Here is a 22215-nt window from a genome sequence, read left to right as displayed (position 1 = left end):
GCTGGGTATTGGGCAGCTCCCGGTGAAGCAGCAGTAACGGTAACTACTCTTTTGGTGCTCAATCTGCCTCTACTTAAAAGCCTGTTGACAAAACTAATTGAACAAAAAAGGAGCATTTTAGAGGCCATATTAGTACTTGTGTGTGTAAGTTACACCACCATCGCTTCTCATGTGCTTTGATCATAGAATGTGTTGGGTTGGAAGGGACCTTTAAAGGTCATCTAGTCCAACCCCCCTGCAGTAAGCAGGGACATCTTCAACTAGATCAGGTTGCTCAGAGCCTCATCAAGCCTGGCCTTGGATGTCTCCAGGGATGGGGCCTCCACCACCTCTCTGGGCAACCTGGGCCAGTGTCTCACTACCTCATTGTAAAGAACTTCTTCCTAATGTCCAATCTAACCCTACCCTGCTCTAGTTTAAAACCATTGCCCCTTGTCCTATCGCTACACGTCCCTGCAAACAGCCCCTCCCCAGCTTTCTTGTAGGCCCCTTCAGGTACTGGAAGGCTGCTATAAGGTCTCTCCAGAGCCTTCTCCAGGCTGAACAACCCCGACTCTCTCAGCCTGTCTTCATAGGAGAGGTGCTGCACTCTAAGCCAGAGCGAGCGAGTGCTCCAGCAGGGCTCGTTTTTGGCATTTGACCTGGCTTTGAGGTACACAACAGCAGAAAATCAACCTTTGAGTAAAGTTATTGTATCCATGAAAATCCCTTAGTAGGAAAAAAATCACTAGGTAGGAAAATTAAGCAACGAAACTTTAAGAAAGTGGCTGCTTCTAGTAGCAGCGCTATCTGAGTTACCAAGAGAATTCGTTTTCGGTGGCATTTGAGAAACCATATGTCAGTGAGAGAGGAGCCACAGTTAACAAACATTCTTTATTGTCAGGTCTCAAGACATTATCATAATTTGACATGTTTTATTGGTACTGTATAAAAACTTCCACTGAATCAAAGTAATAAAAGCCCAGTTTCTGTATCAATAATCAATGATGTTTTAAGAAATTCTAGAATAGCAGTTAAGGAATTCATTCACTTACTGATAAATAAGATGTAACAGGTACCACTCATGGTTTAAGGCTTTGTTTCCAGCGCTATTTGGGCCTACAGCTTCTCTATCAATATTGCAGAAGCACCTCCTCCTCCATTGCAAATTCCTGCAAGGCCATATTGTCCTTGTTTCAGCGCATGGGCCATGTGAACAACAATTCTTGCTCCAGACATCCTAAATAAAACGAAAAAAAAGGATATAGCTTAGTTTAAAGGAAATTCTTAATGTGACCCACACAGGATAGTTGGCACTGATTCACTGGAGGGGGAAAAAAAACACCAACAAAAAGATCAAACAAACCCTTTCACCTACGTTTAGATGCAATACAGGTTATTTTTCTCTAGCTGCTATACGTAACAAACAGATTCTTACACATACAGAAACAAAAAAAAAATCTGTGTTTATCTAAAGTTTCTTCTGGAAAAGGAAATTGCCTCTAAGCCGGTCTGTATATCACAAAATACCTCGACACATAGCAAAGCTTTTTCACAGAAGATAACAAATCTACCACAAAAGCCAAATTGATAGTAATGATTGATTTCAAACGGTTTCTTATTTGCTTACAACTTGATACACTGCAGTATGCTACTTTGAGCCACCTAACCTGTAAAATCAGACATTTAAATTATCATTAGGTTGTCAAAATTAACTGTTCAGAGGAAAAAAAAAATATCAGGTACCCTTATCAGAAGCAGCTGATACTCTGATACTACAAAGGAGATGGCAGCATGTCTTGTGGGATTATGCCTTAATTAGAGCTTTTATGAACCAGAAGTACTCCTCCTTGTTCCTGGTGTACAACGTGGTTACTTCACATCTATATTTACTCAGAGGTTTTGAAAAAGGTTTTTCCTGATAGACCTGGACCCTGCAGCCTGACCACCCTTCGGGAGGATTAACAGGATGCACTGAAGTCACGAGTAAGTCACAGCTGGGGGGGGACACAGCAGGTGATCTGACTCCTCCCACCAAGATGACAGAAATTCAAGCAAGAGACCCACCAAGATCCCCCAGACTGTCCCTGTCTGCTGCATTAGGGGCTTGGAGACTTTTGGATTCACGGCCAAAAATGCTTTGACAAGACCTGGAATTTCACTTTGCTTATTTAAGAAAAATAAAAGCCCCTGTACCACATCCTTCGCTACTTTCGTAAGTTTACCTGTAAATTTTATTAGCCTAACTACTTGATTAATTATTATTGTTTATTCTGTCATGTTAATAGTGATTTGGTTTTAATATTTCATAAATCCATATAGCCATGGTGACAGGCAAGCTCTTTACAGCAGTAGGTGATAACTAACTGTGAAGAGAAAAACAGGATCGTGCTCTTTTCAAGATGATACCCTGAAATTTAACACCTGAATTAAGTCACTATGTACTTGATAGCAAATTTCTATTACCCTTTCCACTTGCATTAGATTTGAGAATAAAGGTAAACATTTTAAACGTTTAAATAAAGCGTGCCTAGGAAACAATTCCTCCGCACAGAACAAAACCCAGTGCTTATTTTACTTACCCTATTGGATGTCCAAGGGAGACGGCACCTCCGTTAATATTTACTTTTTGTGGATCAATACCCAGCATTTTAATATTGGCGAGCACCACAACACTGAACGCTTCGTTGATTTCCCACATTGCAATATCTTCTTTTTTCAGGCCTGTCTGACTTAGAATCTAGAAATTATAATAACAATAATTACTACTATGAAAAAATTAGGAAGCTAATGATAGAAATAATTAGGTCTATTTTGAAGTGGGTGACTCAGGCTGCCCATCGTCTGGATCAAGTTCACATTTTGGAACCTCTTTGTCAGATGGGAAAAAGCGAAATTGAGGTACTGAAGCACAAACCTGAGTTTTCACAAAAGAAGGAACGGAGAGTACCCTGTGCCAAGAGTGTGTTTGTTCTTAGTCTAAGGCCGCTGCTACAGTAAGTACATTTAAACTGACAGAGCATTACTTCGTGCCAAACGCTTGTCTTCAGTTCCTTTTCGAACGTCTATACTTGTATAACCACATTTATTTTGCCTTTTAGCCATGCTAGTTGCAACGCTTCAAAAGTTGGCGAAAGCAGTACAAATACTCTTTTTCAAAGTAGGTGTGAGAAATCTGTTACTCTGAAAATCTGCATTATTGCCTTGATCCTCTGAAAAACATGTGTTCTTTGTATTTATGACACAATTATAATTTTGATCCTAATTACATGAAGATCCACTGAGGGGTGAAGCAACAATCCAGTGCTATGGAAGTTTCTTGCTTTTCAAAAAACACTCAGTTTTATTCCTACCTTGGGAACAGCATGTGCAGGTGCAATTGGGAAGTCAATGGGATCAACAGCAGCATCTGCAAAAGCTGTAAAAATCGCAAAAGCTGTTTAAAGACCTTTTGTTTTTACCGTATGTTTTTATACTTGCAAGTAGCAAACCCAGGCAAGGTAGAAAAATTCTGAATATAATGATCCATGAAATAGATACATCTGAAGTTTAGTGCCATAAGTGAGCCACATAATAACATTTTCAGATTTTTAATACTATTCCATATAGAAAACTCTGTTTATGATCAAAAGCCTGATGGTACGACACTTGACGTTTCAAGGACTGCACTGAGAAGATGCAGCCGTAATGCCCAAAGGCTCACCTTTTCTGTCCCATGACCGTCGGATAACCGGCCAAACAGGACTCCCAGTCTGAGAGCATACTGGGGGAGTATTTTCCAGGACTGCACTCAAAGATGAGAAAAGAAAAATCTTACCTACTATCCGTGCCAAGGGTTTGACTTTCAGTCTCTTGGCTGCCTCTGTGGTCATCAGCACCAAAGCAGCTGCTCCATCATTGAGGGTACTGGCATTCGCAGCTGTAACCGTTCCTAGAAAAGGTAAAGCATTGTTTAAGCAGAGGGCAAAGTGTGATACAGCTCAGGTATATCCCGTTAATGATTTTATTTTACCTAAGGCCCTTGAACATAAGGTCTCAACAATATGGTGGTATCTGTTGCACTGAGTTAACTAAAAATTAGTTGTTTTTTAAACGGTTTGATTAAAAAAGTACAATCACACTTATTCCTATCTTTATCCAAGTGGTGGTTTAGGTCACGCCTTCCATGTAAGCTGCATTGCTGGCATTAACACAGAATTCCAGCTCAAAAAGGGTTGTGACTGAGTGGCAACTTCGAGTTAGCCAGAAAGATTCATTAATTACAGATTCAGGGAAGTAATAGGGAACTACGTAAAGGCACCCCAGCTCCCACTGAAACAGGAGCTTGTACCTGGCGGAGACCAAGGCAATAGCTAAACTGAAACCAATCTGTTTCATGCTTTTTAAAGTAAATGTCCAAAACAGAGGTTTTCACTGGTTTAACGTTCTCGGACCATCTTTCAATCCAAGCCACTTCATGCTGTTGTGAAGTATGTTTCTTTATCTGGGCAGACATTTAAAAATTAATGGCTCACTGTTGGGCATTCAAGCGCTTGTGAACAGTACTCCTCCCTCTAACAAAGTATCCCCGCACTTGGTAGAAAATTAAGCAGTTAATTTAGCAATATTTACCATTTTCTTTTTGGAAAACAGCTTTCAGCTTTGGAACTTTACTAAAATCAACACGTTTGTATTCTTCATCTTCATTCACTTCTGTATCTGGCTTTCCTGAAATTCAGATTTGGTTTAGTATTTTATAGAACAGTCCATTCTTAAAACATTCTAACACAGTTCTTCCTTTGATTAAATGCTGCCTTGTTTAAAATACCTATTTCAGTAAAAAAATGTAAACACATGTAAAATGCATATCAAGAAATGTGTTTACAAAAACTGAAAAAAAAAAAGACTCCTTCATCCAATTTATTCAGAGGAAATACATTTATACTTCCTGGTGGTTGAACGGAAGAGACAAAGAACATATCTTTAAGGTAATTATTAGGGAAATTAAAACACAGATGCCCCCAAGCCATGCTAGGTAAATTCAATAGCTAGTTTTCCACTTACAGAAAAAAACCAAAGATATGTTATGTAACATTAAAGAAAAATTAAAAAAAAGACCAGATCACAGGTCACTGACTGCTCTTCACCAGAAAGTCTGCTGCATAACAGAAAACTCTTTGCTGATCTAAAATGAGTGTTCCTGAGATCTGCTGTTTAAACAACACAATTTGCACTGAGCACAGCCAATGTTTCAATGAGAAGCACAATTCGTTTTATCACACCTTTCCATAATACCTTTTTTTGAAATAGTGACAGGAACTATTTCATTTTTCAATATTCCTGAATCCCAGGCTGTTTTGCTCTTAGTGTAAGAGCCTATGGCGTAAGTGTCTTGTTCCTCCCGTGAAATAGTAAACTTCTTCGCAGTATTCTCAGCACAGTTGCCCTTGGAGAAAACCAGGCACGTTAGGTTTGGTATTTCTGGAAATGTAAATGAAAAAACTCAACCGGCAGACTTCCAGAATTGAATGTGACTAACATTTGGTGTCCATTTCTAATTTACACAGTCATGATCAAACAGTAATTTTGATCAGATCAAACAGTAATCATATTCTGGTTTTGGAATATGAATTTCAGATTTAGCAAACGTTTTCTGGATCCAGATTATTAAAGCCATGAAGAAACTTTCCTTACAAGGCTTTTTTTTAAGTTAAAAAACTGCATGCAAAAGCAAGTTTTAAAGTGCTTAGGGCTGACGTCTTCCAAGACTGAAGATCATTATTCAGCCACAGAACAGTATGTTCACATCATCTTGCTAGTGTTCTCATCCCACTAGTAGCTTGCCTATTCCAAAAGTTCTAAGAACACGTCAACACACTGGGCTAACTTAGCCTTCGGGGTCTGGTGCTCTAAAAACTGTACAAATAAAAGTATGTATACCTTTTGTCTAATAAATGGAATGAAGTAAGTAGAATGAAACAATAAAATCATTTTATATATAGGTCAATCATATTATACATATACATTATACAATTACAATTCATTACGAACACTGCCTAGATACCTGGTAACAGAATAATTTCAATAAAAAAAGGATACTCATTTAGCCAACCTGAAAGATATGTTCTTAAAAAGGTTTTGTTCCACCTCTCATTTCTGTGGAAAGCTCAGTGAATCAACACAAAACCCTTTAGTACTGTGCTCCTCCAAGTTCTTCAAACAAGCAAGTTCCCTTCTACACAGTTAAAAAATTTAGTCTTCATAGCACCAGCAACTTAGTCTATTGCCAAAACACAGACAAGAGTAAGTTCCCAAAGCCATCACGTGGACCTTCCTGTATATTCTCACACAGACTGTTAAGGGTTTCCAAGCAACCTACAGCTGCTATAGTGAAGACAAAAAGGTTCTGATCTATTAAAACTTCGTGTATTATAACCCACTCCTAGAGTTTTCCCCCACATACAGGAACTAGCAAAGCCACTATTTACATGCCTATAAAATGGATTTTGATTGTGAGGATTTTTAGCTGAGATATGGTAGTGGATTTCAACCAATAGCCTAAGCAGAGCGCGCTATACGGCAAAAAGAATAAATCACACAGAAGCAGTGAGGTCTGTATCAAATATATGGATCACAGTAGAATATTCTTCATGACATGTTTTCCTGCACACCAGCAAGAATAACTCATCAATCAATAATGCCCTACAATTGTGAATTACCATAGGCAAAGGTCAGAAATATTCATAAACTGAAAGCAGTCATTCTCTTTTGAAACTGTTCTTCACTGTCTTATCAGTTGTTTTCCAAACCCATCCTAAGTTTGCAGTTGCTTGTCCAATTTAAGTTACCATGCTGACAAGTAACCATATCAGCTGACTCAAACCTTCCAACAGAAGATATGAGATATGTACATAGGGAGAGAGAAAATAAACATGAGAGCCGCTGAACCGTACAGAGTAAGTACCCTCAAAGACACCAAGGAACTTGATTGCTCTCTCCCACAGATAGAGAAACAGCAATCTATCAGTAGCAGAATTTTTTTTTTTTTAAATCCCTGCTTTAGGCTATTCAGACTTCAGAGACAGGTAAATATTAACACACAATCTGCTATTCTGTTCTGGTCTTTTATCTAGCCCCTCCATTACAGTTACTACAGGAAGCCTGGAAACGGAAGACTTTCCTCCTCCATTAACATTATTCCTCGTTTCTAGGTTTACTAGATGAAGCAGTTTCATAATTAAAAGTAAGCTCTTCAAAACTGCATCAGGTCTATGGTTGATACTTTAGGACTGTGCAGGAATATTTACCATATGGATATGGTTATAAGCATCTGTCAGCCCATCTTTTACTATCAGGTCTTCCAGCTTTACTCCTCCGTAAGGTGTTGATCCTCTGCTCATTGTATAGGGAACATTAGACATGCTCTCCATTCCACCAGCAACCATCACATCCTGCTCAAAGGAAATACATTAGAATTATTAATAATAATGCAGTGTGTTCTCTATGACTTCTTGTAGGAACAAATATTAGCAAAAGCTTAAGCATAGACGCTTTGTATTTCTGAGAAGTCTTCGAGAAAGAGGTAAAAAAAAAATCCTTATGTGTTTAAAAAGCAAACAGCAGTAACACCAGCTGAAGACGGTTAATCCACCCTGACAGAACAAATGGACTTTCATCTTGTCTACAGTTTTAAAAAGCTGCAACAGCCACGTCACTTTTACTTCAAAAGCTTCCAAGATCAAATTATAAATTTTACATTAAAGAGTTTCTTTTTCTGTGTATTTCTCTATTTTGTTCTTCATTCACAGCTCCGTATCCCTATGGAACAAACAACAGTCAGAATCTAAGAGATCAATACGAAAAGACAGAGATTTGCAAGTACCTGTGGTTTTACATAATACTGTTTCATCTTACTATGTAAAGAGATATGACTTATAATATGGCTTTAACACCTGAATTGGCCAGGAAAAAAGGAGATGATAATAATTAATGATTACTGAACTTGAATTAAACTGAATCATTATGGGCGTTTATAAATTAGTATACTTTTAAAGCTGAGACAAAGCAAACAAACAGAAAACCTACAAATAGCAAAGCTATAAGGACCATAATTATACCTACTGTTCATCAGGCTATAACCCCAAAATCCCTAGGATCTCAGGATGTGAAGAACAGACACAGCTGTGTTTAATGGCATATTTGAAATATGGATTAATGTAAGAAAAATACACACACAGTAGTGCGTGTCTTTGAGAGTTCAGTAATGCTGTTAATATAAATCCAAAATATTTTACCTCAAAACAGCAGTAAGAAAAATAGAAAGCTTTTTTTTGTTTCTTTAAATTAAGACTCAAGAGAAAAGATGTTTTGGTTCAGAATAGATTTTAAACTAAATCCAGGAACAGTGACATGAAGTAATAAGGAAATGAAAAAAAGAAGGGTGGAGACAAACTGGAAAGGCAGATAAATCAGAAAGGTGGCTGAGATATGGAAGCAGCAATAGATCAGAGGAACAAGAGTCCCTGGCATTTCAATTCCGCAGAGTGAAAGACTTGGAGACAGAGTTAATACAATTGTTTATATGATGATGTACGCTGACTCCACCACTGTGAACCATCACTGACTTTCATACTACAGATACTTCACAGTCTGCAGCCAGGAAAACCAAACAAATACAAAAAAAACCCCATAATTTATAGCTCTAAGAGACTAATAACCAGCCGAGTCTCTGCTTTTGCTGTGACTGGCAGCACAGCATGTATGATTAGCTCAGCTGAAAGCTCCAATTCTCTTCAGAGCTCCTGGCCTGCAATTGTCAAACCAACCAAATGCACAACTGCTCTCACTAAGTCATTGGATGTAAATTACTAAATCCAAATGTAGCTGTTTACACAGACATGCTGGGCCTCGTTCAAAGTCTTCCAAGACAAGACTTCCACCAATTTCAGTACGCACCGGACAAAGTGCCCCTCTCTGCAGAGCAAGGCCAAAGTAATAAGCAGTTGTTTAACTCAGCTACACTGTTATTTTCACAGAAGGGACAACAAAGTTTAAATATTTTACTTTTATTCTAAACAAAAAAAAGAAAAGAAAAAAGAATAGTAAGTACATTTCTCACTTATGAGCCACTTACTTTGTAAACCAAAAATATATATTGAACTGACAATACTTTCACTTCAGAGAAGGGGAGATGTTGCCAAAATGCTTTGAGTATGGAATTAAAAACAAAATTGAAATGTCTTTCTTCACATTCTCACTTCTCCCATATTCTTCGCTGCATAGCATTTAACGGCTTGCTGAAGATGCATGTATCCTCCTATCCTCCCATTAAGTGATACTATTTTCCCTATTGCACAGAGAATCTTAGAACACAGTTGAGAGAGATGAACAATCCCCCTCCATCAAGCTCTTCAATGAAAACACCTATTCAGCAACAATAGATTCCGCTGCTTCTAAAATAATAAGAAAAGCCTGAAACATCATTAGTGCACTAGGAAACACCATTGCTTTAATATGTATGTTTAATTCATTTAAGTGTTTAAAGTGTCTGAAAGTCAAGATTAATGTGTTTCAGCAAAAACTAAGTCTACTAAAATGTCTTCAATTTTTCAAACGAGAAAGCTTGAAAATTCCCTTAATTATTTTTTGGGGTTGAGGCAGGAGGTGGGGTGGGGGAAGAGCAGTAGGGAGAGGATATAAATACCCCCCCAGAAAGACCCACGTTATTCGCTCAGCTCTAACAATTCGCTCAGCTCTCACTGACGATTTTCTAACTATAATATTCACAATTTTTTTCTGTTTTAAACCAAAACACATTTAAGTGACTATAAAATTGCAGTTGCATAAGCAAAACAAAACCTTGCTAATTAGCTTTATTATCCCAAGCCAAAACACAGTCCCAAATCAAAGAGCACAGTCATTAGTAGGACAGGATCCACAACACTAGTTGTGTGGTTTTTCCCTAAAACAGCACTAAAATTCACATACCTGACTCCCACACATCAGGCTTTGTGCTGCCATCATGATCGATTTCATCCCTGAAGCACAGACTTTATTGACGGTTGTAGTAGGAGTGGAGATTGGTAAACCTGAGTCAAAGAAGTTGTACAAACAGGTCTATTATGCAAAGGGTAGACTAACATTTTATTGGTGTTTCAGCAATACTTCAAATGCGACCAGTTTTTATCTAAGCCCAGGGTGCCCAGCTTGCTCTATTTAGCCTGCCAGGGCAATTTATCTACCCTCAACCCCTATCTGCTATCCTTCTTGGAGGCTCTTCTTGTTTCTCCCCCTCCCACAACAGACTCGTGATAAGGGAGCAAGCAAGTGAAGAATCAGAGGGACAGAAGACCAGGTAAGCGACTCCAAAATTATTCTTCCTCCTGGCACCCTACTCCCTACCTCTAGGCCACATTCAAGACTGAAAAGGCATAAACAAGCTGGAGAATTTAGCAACTGGCAACAAGACAGACCCCAGAAATATACGGACTCTATAAACACACACAATACTGAACAAGATCAAAAATTCTAGGCGTCAGTGTCATTCACATGGTTATTATTGAGTTATTATTGTTGTGGAGTGTTTATTACAATAGCTTTGGGCTCTGCTGTGTGCAGCTTGGCTCAAGATCATTGCATCACGGCCTCTACCCTAGGCTTTCTCTCTGGCATTACGGCTCAGCTACCAGCACATCACCTTCATTACCAGCGAGACAGGGAAACTAGCCAGGGGAATGCAAAGAGCTGTATTCATCCCTTTGCCTCACACGAAGCAGTTCCTTCTCTTTCAAAACAGTACAGGGACAGACCCAAGAAAGTATCCAGTTCTTCCCTGAACCATAGCCATTCCTAGCATCATGCTACAGTATGGAATCCCATCCCTATAGCAAAAGGGAGAAGAAAATCATTCCTGCACTCCAATAACCTTCGTGCTGCGCTTAGCACTACAGACAGACAGAATCCTTCCAGTGACAGCTGCAGACTCCACAAGAAGATGAGTGTAATGACATGCTCATATCTGCAGTTCAAGGAAACTCAGTGACCCCTTACCCAGTAAGACTTAAGAGTATGATACACTGAAGAAAAAAGTCTGTTTCATGAAAGATTCAAAGAACAACATCCATCATTAGCGTAAAGTTCTCTGGAAGTAGCAGCCTGGTCTCCAATATTGTCTTCTCCAGGTTCTGCAACATCCATTGAGCACAGGAAAACTGATCCCTGAGCACACACAATCAGGCCCACTTGCACGAGTACAACATACGCCCTTCATGCCCCACAGGGAAAACAGCATACACAGACGGTCTTGACAAAAGGCTGGGTACCACTCTGCCTTGACTCATAGCTCAGTATCATCTGCATAAAGATAAAAAACCTTTAACCCCAGAATCAAGAGAATGAATACCTGCACCCAAGACTGCTTGTCTTGCTGGAGCTTGTCCTTGCCCAGCCTGCAAGACATTACCCATATACGCTTCTTTCACTTCTTCCACAGGGATACCTATAAAACAAAATTGTTTCAATTCAGGATTCTGTGCATGGAAGATGTAACTCCCCTTTAAGAACCTTCCCATTGAAGTTTTCTATCAAAGCCTGATGAAACATGCCATGTCCAACCTGTGTGCTAAAAGCAGCACACAGGCCCCTGTTGGGCACATCCCAGATCTCTACCCTCATCATCTCATGATGAACTGATGACCCCACAGAAAAGAATTCCCTGGTTACCTGCAGAACAAGCTACAGTTAACTAACTAAAGCAAACACTTCCAAGTCTCACTAGTACCCTGAGCAGCTCAATTTCCATGGACAGTTAAATGCACAAAACTTTCTACCTGCCACAATTATGCCCAAACAGTTTTGTTCTTTTAACAGGAGCGAGACAAGGCCACAGCTGCCAGCAGACACGAGAGGCCTGCTCTCCAAGTGCATCTCTTGTAACAGCCCTGGCGTTCAAGTTCTTGTAATACGCTACTTCAAGAAGCCAAATTTGGAGAAAATTAATCCTCCTCTCTCCCCAAAGAGATTTTTTTGCTGATTTGAATCTATGAACAGACTCACAAGAGTGTCCTACAAGTATAATTGCCCATGTGAAAAATGGGCAGGGACAGGAAGGACCACTGGTTTCAGCAGCAAGTAGCCTTGGCGTCAGCTTAGGTGTATCTAAAATCCCAGCCCAGACAAACAGTTAGCATGTTCAAGCAGATCTGGATTAGCACAGATATCCCTAAGTAATAATCTGCTCCTAGAAGCAGTACTTCACTTAATTCAGATTGAAACAAAGCCCAAAAGTCAACTTTAAATAAATGCCATTTGTGGATAAAGACTTCAAAGAGTGCCACAGGAGCAAAATGACCCCTGAACCTTCTATTTACCACGCAACTTAAAACCAAAAGACGCAGACTGGTACTGTTCTGAGCCACTTGAGGCTTTGTCACAGAAAAAAATATTTAGATATACCTGCTTTGTCAATTGCTCCCTTAATTGCAATGGAACCAAGTTTATTGGCTGGCAATGATGAAAGAGATCCTTGGAAAGATCCAATCGGTGTCCTTACAGCACTTGCTATCACCACCTCCTAAGAGGAGAATCATGGAGTAAAAGTCATGGCCTCTTTCACATATGCACACATATACACCAGTATTTTAAAAATTTATACACTTCTACTCTTTCATTCATGTCACAGCTTCCCTTTTATCCTGCAAGTGTTTCATAGCGCTAAAATAATCTTTATTAATGCATGCAGCATGGGGAATAAACATAAGGAGACTGTTGCGCAGTTGCAGGACTACAACCTTGGCATCGTCGAGCCGTGGTGGGATGGCTCCCATGGCTGGAATGCTGCCATACAGGGATACGGGCTCTTTAGGAAGTCTGGTTGCAGGCCAGTAACCAGTGGTATACCCCAGGGGTCAATACTGGGTCCGGTCCTGTTTAACATCTTCATTAATGATCTGTATGATGGGGCAGTGTACTCTCAGCATGTTCGCTGGTGACACCAAACCAGGAGGAGTGGCTGATACACTAGAGGGTTGTGCTGCTATCCAGAGAGACCTTGACAGTCTGGAGAAATGGGCTGACAGGAACCTCATGAAGTTCATCAAAGAGCAGTGCAAAGTCCTGCACCTGGGGAGGAGCAATCCCAGGCATCAGTGGTGGCTGCTCAGTTGGAAAGCAGCTTGGAAAAGAACCTGGGGATCCTGGTGGACACCAGATTGAACACGAGCCAGCAACGGGCCCTTGTGGCAAAGACAACTGATGATATCCTGGGCTGCATTAGGCAAAGTATTGCCAGATGGTCAAGGGAGGTGATCCTTCCCCTCTACTCAGTCCTGGTGAGGCCACACCTGGAGTGCTGTGTCCAGTTCTGGGGTCCCCAGGATGAGAGAGACATGGGCATACTGGAAAGAGTCCAACAAAGGGCTGTGAAGATGATTAAGGGACTGGAGCATCTGACATACAAGGAAAGGCTGAGACAGCTGGGACTGTTCAGCCTGGAGAAGAGAAGGCTCAGGGGCACCTCATTCATGTATATTAAATACCTGAAGGGAGGGTGCAAAGGTGACAGAGCCAGGCTCTTTTCAGTGGTGCCCAGTGACAGGACCAGTGGCAACGGGCACAAACTGACAGAAAAGAGGTTCCCTCTGAACATCAGAAACACTTTTTTGCAGTGAGCGTGACTGAACGCTGGCACAGGTTCCCAGAGGGGTTGTAGAATCTCCATCCTTGGAGATATTCAAAAGACCAGGTCCCAGCGTAGTGTGTAAGCAGTAGTTTGAGACATGGTATGACATTCAGCTCTAGACCTAGTAGCCCCTCAGAACTGATTTATTTTGCCTCTTAGCTTTAGTGCTATATTAACATGTCTACCTGCTAACCCTGTGAGAGTAGCATGAGGACTTGGCACCAAAAAGACGCACATTTCAGACCTCTGGCTGCCCTGGACAGCTATTGAGAAGAAGGAACGAATACCTCCAAACTGTGCTGGTTCCAGTGGAAGTTAGACACAAAGCTTTACAGCATGAGTTCTTTATTTAGAGAAACAAGCAAAGAAAGAAAACACTAGAAAAAAATTAAAACAAAACAACAAAAAAAGACAAATTATACTTGTTTAAAACTAAGAAGGTCTGTTTATGTAACCCCTTCTTCATTGTGATTGACTCCAGTGACAGTAACATACTTGTCCTCAATCTTTTATGTCGTAACAGCAAGTTGCAGGATGACAAACAGATAACCTCAAAAGGACTAGATGGCATCAGATATATTTTCCAACAACAGGTAGATAGTTCCATTAAGCTTAAGTTAGCTGACATACTTCTAACCAGTTTTGTCCCACACTACCTAACAATTATCAAAGCAAAATAAAAAAGGAAATTTGACTTTTATTCCAGATTTTGCAGTGAGGTGTGACTTGGGCACAAGTCACATTGTCTTCAATGCAGATTTTTTGCACTAACTTTTTAAAAAACTTCAGTGATTAAGAAACAAATTTAAAACAGTGATTTATTGCAGTCAGATAGTGCTTTATACTTACATTTAAAGTACGCTGTGATGCATAGCCACGGCTCGTGTACTTCAAAGCCTGAAAATAAGAAAGTCCTCAGCATTTCATATCAAGAAAGCCAATGCCATTTCAGTAATGCACCATTTAAAAAAATAATATCTAAGAAACACTGGAAAAATATCACAGATTATAACATGCCTTTAAAAAAAAGTATAGTCTAGTGCACAGTCTCACCATAACATGCGATAAAATATTTTCTGAAAAAATACCAGATAGTCCTTTAAAAACAAAAACCTATTCTTTTTGGCCAAGTCTGTTATGTGCACATATAACATATATCTAAACTACGAGCCAATGGTGTTATCTTGAAAAACTCTACCAGTCCCTCTGTCTGCTTCTCTGGACTTTGGCTTATTCATTCCTATCGTTAACTTCACCGCTTTCTAAACATTGGCAGTTTGCATCTACAGCTTCATTTCATTGGCATTTCATGAACAAAAATGAGGATAATGAATTCAGAATGCTACAACAAAAGAAGATAATAAAATAAAATTGGCTAATTCACCAGCTACTAGCTTCATCTAATTAAGCAGTGTAAAGATACAAAAATACATCTGTAGGTACTGTTTCATAGATTAACAGAATAATCTTTCAGTTAGTGGTTTAAGCCACTTTCTTAGCCATTTCCTTAGACGACATTTCAGCACACTGGAAGCTTTTGGTCGTTACTGAATGCCAGTTAAATAAATACTGTTTAAAAATAATTCCTTAAGGACACCACAAAAACACCATCAATTATATAAATCAAAGAATGCCTTCCGGTATTGTGTTCACAACATGAAAACTTCGTCTGTTTCTATCTTCGTTTGACAACTTTCAACTAATAAGGGCTTTTTTTCCTACTGTTTTTCAATTAGGGATTTTTTGTGGGTTTTTTTTGGGGGTTTGGTTTTGGTTTTTTTTTCATCTCAGGTTGTAATAGCCAGCAGAAAGTTTTAAATTAAACTTCTCCCTGAAAATTAATTATGTCCCTGCAGGGCTTTCAAGGGTTAGTGTTAAAAAAAAACCCCTAGCACAGTGACATGTCCTTACTGGACAACATCTGGTTTGCTACATTTGTAGCAACCTGGACAAACCAGACTTCTAACTGAAACTGGCATTTCTAGTAGTGTCCCTGTTCTGTGTCAGTCACAGACTTTTATTTTAAAAAAAAAAAAAAACAACCCTAAAACTACCACTTCTACACCTAGTCAGACACAACCTTCAGCTTTGCATATGGCAATATGGATGCGATCCAGCGCACTGGCGATGCTTTACCTGCCCTTTTCTCCCCAGTACAGCTCTCTGCACCAGTGACAGGACCCCAGCGCTCCAGGCACCCCCACCGGTGAAGCCAGCAGTGCCTCAGCCCAACCACGCAGGGAGGCTTTTGGGGTTGGAGCACTCAGCATCTCACCTCCCAGCCGTCCTTCTGATGAACCCACCTCACGCACACCCAGGCAGCGCGTTTGCCTCCCCGACTGCTCTCCCGGCCCTGGCTACAGAAAGCCTTTGACGGCTAATACACGTCCTGAACGCCGAAGCGGGTAGCAGATGGGTACGGGGGCTCTGGAGGGCAGCGAATTGGGAAGGAGCGGGCTGAAGAGCCGGGCGAGGGCCCCGGCCGCCCGCCCAGCGGCTCTGAGGCAGTGGAAAAAGCCGCCCTCAAGATCGCGGCTAAAGGTCCTGTCCGCTCAGCGCCGCGCCGGGCCCGGGGCTGCCGCGGCGGGGGCGGGGGGAGCCGCCCTTCACCACCAGGCCGCGCCGGACACCGGACCCCGCTCCCCTGGCCGAGGGCCCCGCACTCTCCCGGGCGGGGTCTCCCTCCCTACGGCCGCGCCTCAGGGGTGAGGTGAGGGGGACGACACCGCCTTCCCCGCCGCAGAGGCCGGCGTGACCTTGGCCAATGCTTCGCGGGCCCCGCGGCGGGGCCGGGGCTGCGCAGGAAGGGAGAGGGGAAGGGCCGGAGCCCGCCCGCCGCCCGCGCCGCCCTCCTCACCCGCCGCAGCTCCGCCGCCGGGCGCCGCCAGCCCAGCATCGCCGCCGCCGCCATGTTCCCGCCGGCCGCTCCCCGTCACCTTCACCACCGCCCCCGCTCCGGCCTATAGGCGGCGATGCCCGCCCCCCTCCCCGAGCTCCCATTGGTCCTGGGGCCGAGGGCGGTGCCAAATCCGTCGCTGCCATTGGCTGGGCTGGAAGGCGGGCCGCGGCGTCAGCGGGGCTGGGCCGGGAGGGGGCGGTGGCCCTGAGGAGAAGGACGGGTCTGAAGGGGGCAGTCCCGGCCTCCGTGACGAGTAGGAAAATAACGAGTAATGAACGGTATGGAGGGCGTGCACGATCGTGCGGGACGAGAGCCAGCTCCCAGGGTTGTCTCCTCTCCTCCTCCTAGGGAAGGGAAAGCCACGCTGGGGCTGCGCTCTGCCGGGCCTCGGCCCAGCCCCTCACCCACCCCTGAAAGCTGAAATAAGCAAAATAGAGCTACGCAGAAATTCATCCCCAGGTGGAACCCCTGTCAGAAACACACCCGCGCAGGTACAAGGTCTCTGGGGTGGCAGGTGCTGGAGGACTTCCGAGTCTGGGGCACTTTGCATCTGGAGTGCCCTTGCGCTCAGCCGCCTGCTGTTTTCACAAAAGCCAGCAGCTTAATTAAACTCCTTCCTCTCCAGCTCTGGGCATAAATAGCTAGAAGTGTTACCTCAGAATTCAAATCTGGCTGAGAACCATCTCAGCAGCTGCTTTTGCAGAGAAGTTGGTACCCGCCCAACCCCAGCTTAATCTCAGGACACAGGTACTGGTTCCACAGTCCCTTATATTTTACTCCCCTCTCCCCTCCTCCCCCCCACCCCGTTCTCTACCTTGAAATCTAAATTTCTAAGGGAAGGCCAGTATTAAATCTCTACAGCTGTCTGTCTGGCAGTGCCTCTTTATGCTCTGCCCACATGCTAGGAAAAGCCTGGTACTTCCTAGTCTTGAGTTTTATATCTCGGAAGAACAGGCTCAAAAGACAAGGTGACATTCTGTGTGAAGTGTGCTGCTACATGCTGTCTAGGACAAGCAGTTCCATATTTGTTTCTGATAATCCTTGAAGAAATTAGCATACTCTCTGTTACAGTATCCCATGACTGATTGCTGCATTCCCCGGAGCTGATGCTTACAAGCTAGGTAAGGCATTTACTTGCAGCCTTCCTTCCCTTCCCTTCGGACCATAAACTGGAACAAATGCCAAGAGGCAACCTTTCAATATACCAACTGGAAAGAAAAAGTATCTCCACAACTTGTACCATCCACTTGCTATCCTGACTGACTTTTATTATTTTTTCTTCATGTTGTAAAGCTAACAATCAACATTGCTTTGTTTCATTTTCTGTTGTACATCTCATTCATTTCCCTTTGAGAGAGGATTTGGCATTCTGCCTGTCCGCTCTCAAAAGTAAAATACTTCTTGCTTCCCATGTATGTCTAAAGATTCTCCAGACACGCAGTAAGAGGCTGATTGGGACTGGCACAGAGAAGGGAAGCATTTGTACTCTTTCACTTCCTTGACTGTCGGTAGCTGCTGTTTCAAGAATGGATTGCAGGGGTGGTTTTCCTCCCCTCTATGCTTTTCCACTTCTGACCCTCCAACGGGGCAAATAAAGTTAGCTGACCTTGGTTGGTATAGCAATAAGTATAAGCAAGAGTCTCTGTGCATACCATTCCTTGGTATAACCAGGTCTTATCACTCAGAGTGAACAGTTTCTGAATAATATGCTGTTAATTTCAGACTTTAGTCAGTTAGAAGAGGCCCAGCTAAAAAGTAAAATTACAAAGCAGAAAATTGGTTCTGTTTTACCTCAAACCAGGACATTGACCAATCTAGTCTAGACCTTTGATTTTGAGACAAAGTTTTCAGGTACAAACCACAGATAACACAAGAATTGACAAATATTGGCTCAGAAAGAACTGAAGACTTTACCCTGAAAATACATAGGTACCATATAGGAAAGACATCCAGCTTGGTTGGATGAGGATGTTTTTCAGAAACAAGTAATGCCCAAAACATATAGAAGCAAAAAAGGGAGAGCTGTTATTTAACTTCACCTTCACTCCTGCAGTATAAGGCCCTTTTTCTGGGATGCAGCCTGATAACGCACCAGGACTAGCGTTCTTATCATCCCAGCCAGAAAGGCACTTGGACTCTCAAACATTGATTAAGATGCCCTTTATTGGAGCTCACACAAGAAGGAAAGAGAGGACAATACAGATAATCTTACCTCCCTTCAGATGCTGGGAACACGGAGCTGTGCAGCATCAGGCATACCTCCAGTCGGGGAACAGCCCATGGTGCAGATCTCGTCTGTGGAAGGGTTCCCCAACGTTTTGGTCTTTGGAACTCTTGTAGGTCTTCTGAGAAGGAAACAATTCTGGTCACCATTCCTACTGTCAAACAAAAGAACATTCAGATGAGAACATGCTGCTTCACTTTGAGATAGAGTCAACATGCAGGTGGCGTTAATTGCCAATGCCAGGAGGGAGCTACGATAGGTTCCTGCGTTACAATTAGCTGGCCAAGTAATTCCTGTGGCCCGGGGAAAGGTGCAGCACAGGCCAGGCCAGAAGGCCAAGCTGCACCTGCAGCATGGCACAGCATGGCCTGTGCTGTAACATAACCTGCACTTTCTCAGGTTAACTGGTACGTAGGTCATTAACTCCTTGATGTATGACGGTCTTCTGGTTAGGACATTGCTGGAATACAACTATTGTAACATACAAAGCATCACGTCCCTGGCCGAAAGGGTAAGCAAGGTTATCGGGTAGTTTACCAGTTTTCAACAGTGTTAACTCTATTGAAATTCAGAAGATACAACGTAGCACAATAATAAAATTATTTAATTGTTCTGCAACTTCAACTCTCCAACAAGATGACAGATACTCTTGAAAAACCACTGGTTGAAAAGCTAGTCTGGAGCTGCGCAAGAACTCCAGTGCATAGAGAAGCCAAGTGAAGAAAAAAGAAACATCTCCTCCCTGGAGTTAATCAATTATTTCAGGATACAAACCCTCTAATGCAATATCAAAAAAACACAGAAAAAACTCCTTTAGCAGGTAAGCCACAAACCCACCGCAGACAGAGTTCCCTCATGGGCACCCTAGGACGTGTGATGGTGCAGCCCCTCTCCCAGCGGTTTGGGCTGCGTTTTCCCCCACATCTGCGTATTTCCACCCTCCTGACCCCACACCAGTGGCAGGACACCCTTGACAGCCACCTCTTAGCCCTGGCCAAATGGCCATCCACACTGCCGGTGGGAGAAAGCTGGAGGGGGAGGAAGGAAGAAACCCTTTTGCCTGTGAGATCCATGTCCCTCCCCACAAGGCAGCATCCAGGGGTGGCTTGGACACTGTCAAGAGATAGTGGGCAAGGGTGCTCAGCTGGGCACTGCCCTACATTTTACATCTTTGGTCCTGGTCCAGTGGTCTTCATACACCTTCCTTTGCCCCCTGCATCTGTTGCCACCTCTAGTCAATTGGCACCCCACCCCACCCCCCCCTTTAGCTTTTTTTCCTCTGGGAGGGCTTTAAGATTTTTCAGGATAATTCCTATTTAGGAGAATTCAGGAGTTCAGCAGAGACCATAGGAGAGTAGCATCCCCTGCATCCGCTGCTTGAAGCTGAGCAGAAGAGTCAGGGCGCCTTCTCTGGCCTTCCCCAGCATCCACGTTCACTGCTTAGTGAGGTTAGAGGGTATATGCTTGGCTTTATTATGTTACCTGTGACTTTGTCTAATCCTTTTTGAACCCGATACCTGTGATCCGCATCCCCTGGAAACAAGTCCCCTTTTAGTGTTTTAAACCAATCTTCTGCTGGTTTTATCAAGTAGCCCTAGTGCCATTGTTACAGGATTCCGTGAAAATAGTTCTGCCTTACTCTGCCTTTCCACTTTTGTAAAGGTCAGTCACAGCCCCATTTGAATTCTCCCCTCCCATCTGAAGCCCTAGCCTCCCCAGCTCCATGGAAATTTGATTTCCTTCATAACATTTGTTGTGGAACCTAGTCAGAAACAGCTGGCAGCCCACCAGTCCCCAGAATCGAAGCTGACTGTAGTGCTAGGTGACACACCTTGGCCAGTTGTTCCGTTTCACACCTCTGTTCCTTCAGAAGCAATGGCTGAATTTCATCTAGGTGAGGGGGGGGGCATCTACCATACTTATTTGCTGCAATAAATCCTGCATATTACCTAAGCTTGAGCTAAGTTCCAGCTGCAGGCTACAAAAAATGCAGGAGGTGTGGTAATTTCCTTAATGTCTTCCCTAGTAAAAATCAATGACTGCAATAGATGGCAAATCATGAGCTGTCCATCCGTAATATTAGACCGTGGTCTTAAAACAGAAAAAGCATTCAGAAGGAAAACAACAGGGCATCTCTTCTCACCAAGAACAACTATAATGCACTAATTTTAAAGTTGCTACTTGTCAGTTTTTCAGTCTTTTAGGCTATTAAGAGCAACCACGCTGTACTGCTCTTCCTTAGCTCAGGAGCTAAGACTTGCTTTGACAGTGCCCCACATCAGCAGACGGAAGCAGCAGCCTACATGCCCCCAACCGTTCGCTCTTACGGGTGTCTCAGACCACATGAAGGACTTGGAGCACAACATCCAACTGAAGTCCCGGGGTGGATCTCCATCACTAGATAAAATGAGGATGAAATACAGGCACCGTGCCTACACCTAGAGAGAGATGTTTATACATAAAGCAAAGAAAGGAAAAAAAGAAATATAGCCAAGTTCTTAATCAGAATGAAGCAGGTTTAGAGCCTTTCATATTGAGGACAATGATTTTACCTAAACTGTGATCAATTTACACTGGTAGGAGTTGATTCAGCTAAGCAACTCCCATGATAACTGGCTTATTTCTAGAGAACAGCTCCACCTGGAAAACCATTGCTGTGAAAGACTACACTTTTCCCTAACAGAGAAAAAAAAGTATGGAAATAATGGCAGCCTGCTATCAAAGCTCTGGCTGCAAGAACTGCCAGTTTGAAAATTGCCATGAGCACTGAATAGTCACTCAAAAATAGTTGTTTATTCCATACAAGTAGTTCTAACCTTTAGATGGACCAGAAAACACAAAACACTGATGTTGGCCAGTGCACTTAAAGGAAAAAGGAGCTGAAATATAAAGAGATTCACATTAAAAGGCAAGGACAATCAGGACAATCAGAGAAGAAAAGCCATTACAGTAAAAGCACTCCTTCGGGCAATTGGCGGTTCCCACATCACTGTTTACTGCAGGATCAGGTACCTGAAGATGCCACCAATCTGGTGACACCACCCATTAGTTTTCAGTGACACCCATTATTTCAGAGACAAATCAGCCAAAACATTCAGCAATCCAAGTACATCCCAGTAAGTTACACAGAGACGTAATCCTTTTTAAAAATGCCACAGAGTCAAGCACCCCCAGCCACTTTTGGCATGGCAGGCTTTGATACGTTGAAAGACTACAGCTCATCTTTAAATAGAATATGGAAGACTAAATAGCTCTACACATAACCTTAAGTCCTTGAAAAATCATAACAAGAAAGGAACTGGAAGTCTTTACCTTTTTTTTTTTTAGTATCTGATCGTAACAGTCTTTGGGACTTGGAATCAGGCAAATTTCGTAAGTGGCATTTTTCAGGAGTGGCACCTGAGTTCAACTTGAAAATTTTGCGGGGGAAGACACCAAAATACCTTGCTAAATGAG

General features: G+C 42.5%; 1 protein-coding gene across 1 annotated transcript; it reads right to left on the bottom strand.

Moving 5' to 3' along the window:
- Positions 1-854: 854 nt before the first annotated feature.
- Positions 855-16603, bottom strand: ACAT1 (acetyl-CoA acetyltransferase 1). The gene is made up of 12 exons (XM_063330422.1): positions 16494-16603; positions 14486-14533; positions 12412-12529; positions 11360-11455; positions 9946-10046; positions 7266-7409; positions 5254-5404; positions 4591-4686; positions 3797-3910; positions 3333-3397; positions 2562-2719; positions 855-1219 (listed from the first exon to the last, which is right to left on the bottom strand). The coding sequence occupies exons 1-12, from the start codon at positions 16545-16547 to the stop codon at positions 1099-1101; spliced, it is 1266 nt and encodes a 421-aa protein (XP_063186492.1). The 5' UTR covers positions 16548-16603; the 3' UTR covers positions 855-1098.
- Between the last annotated feature and the right edge of the window lie 5612 nt (positions 16604-22215).

The sequence above is a fragment of the Chroicocephalus ridibundus genome, chromosome 1, assembly GCF_963924245.1.
Source record: "Chroicocephalus ridibundus chromosome 1, bChrRid1.1, whole genome shotgun sequence".
NCBI classification, from domain to species: Eukaryota; Metazoa; Chordata; class Aves; order Charadriiformes; family Laridae; genus Chroicocephalus; species Chroicocephalus ridibundus.
Note: the sequence above shows the minus strand (reverse complement) of the source record. Positions and strands in the feature narration are given on the sequence as shown.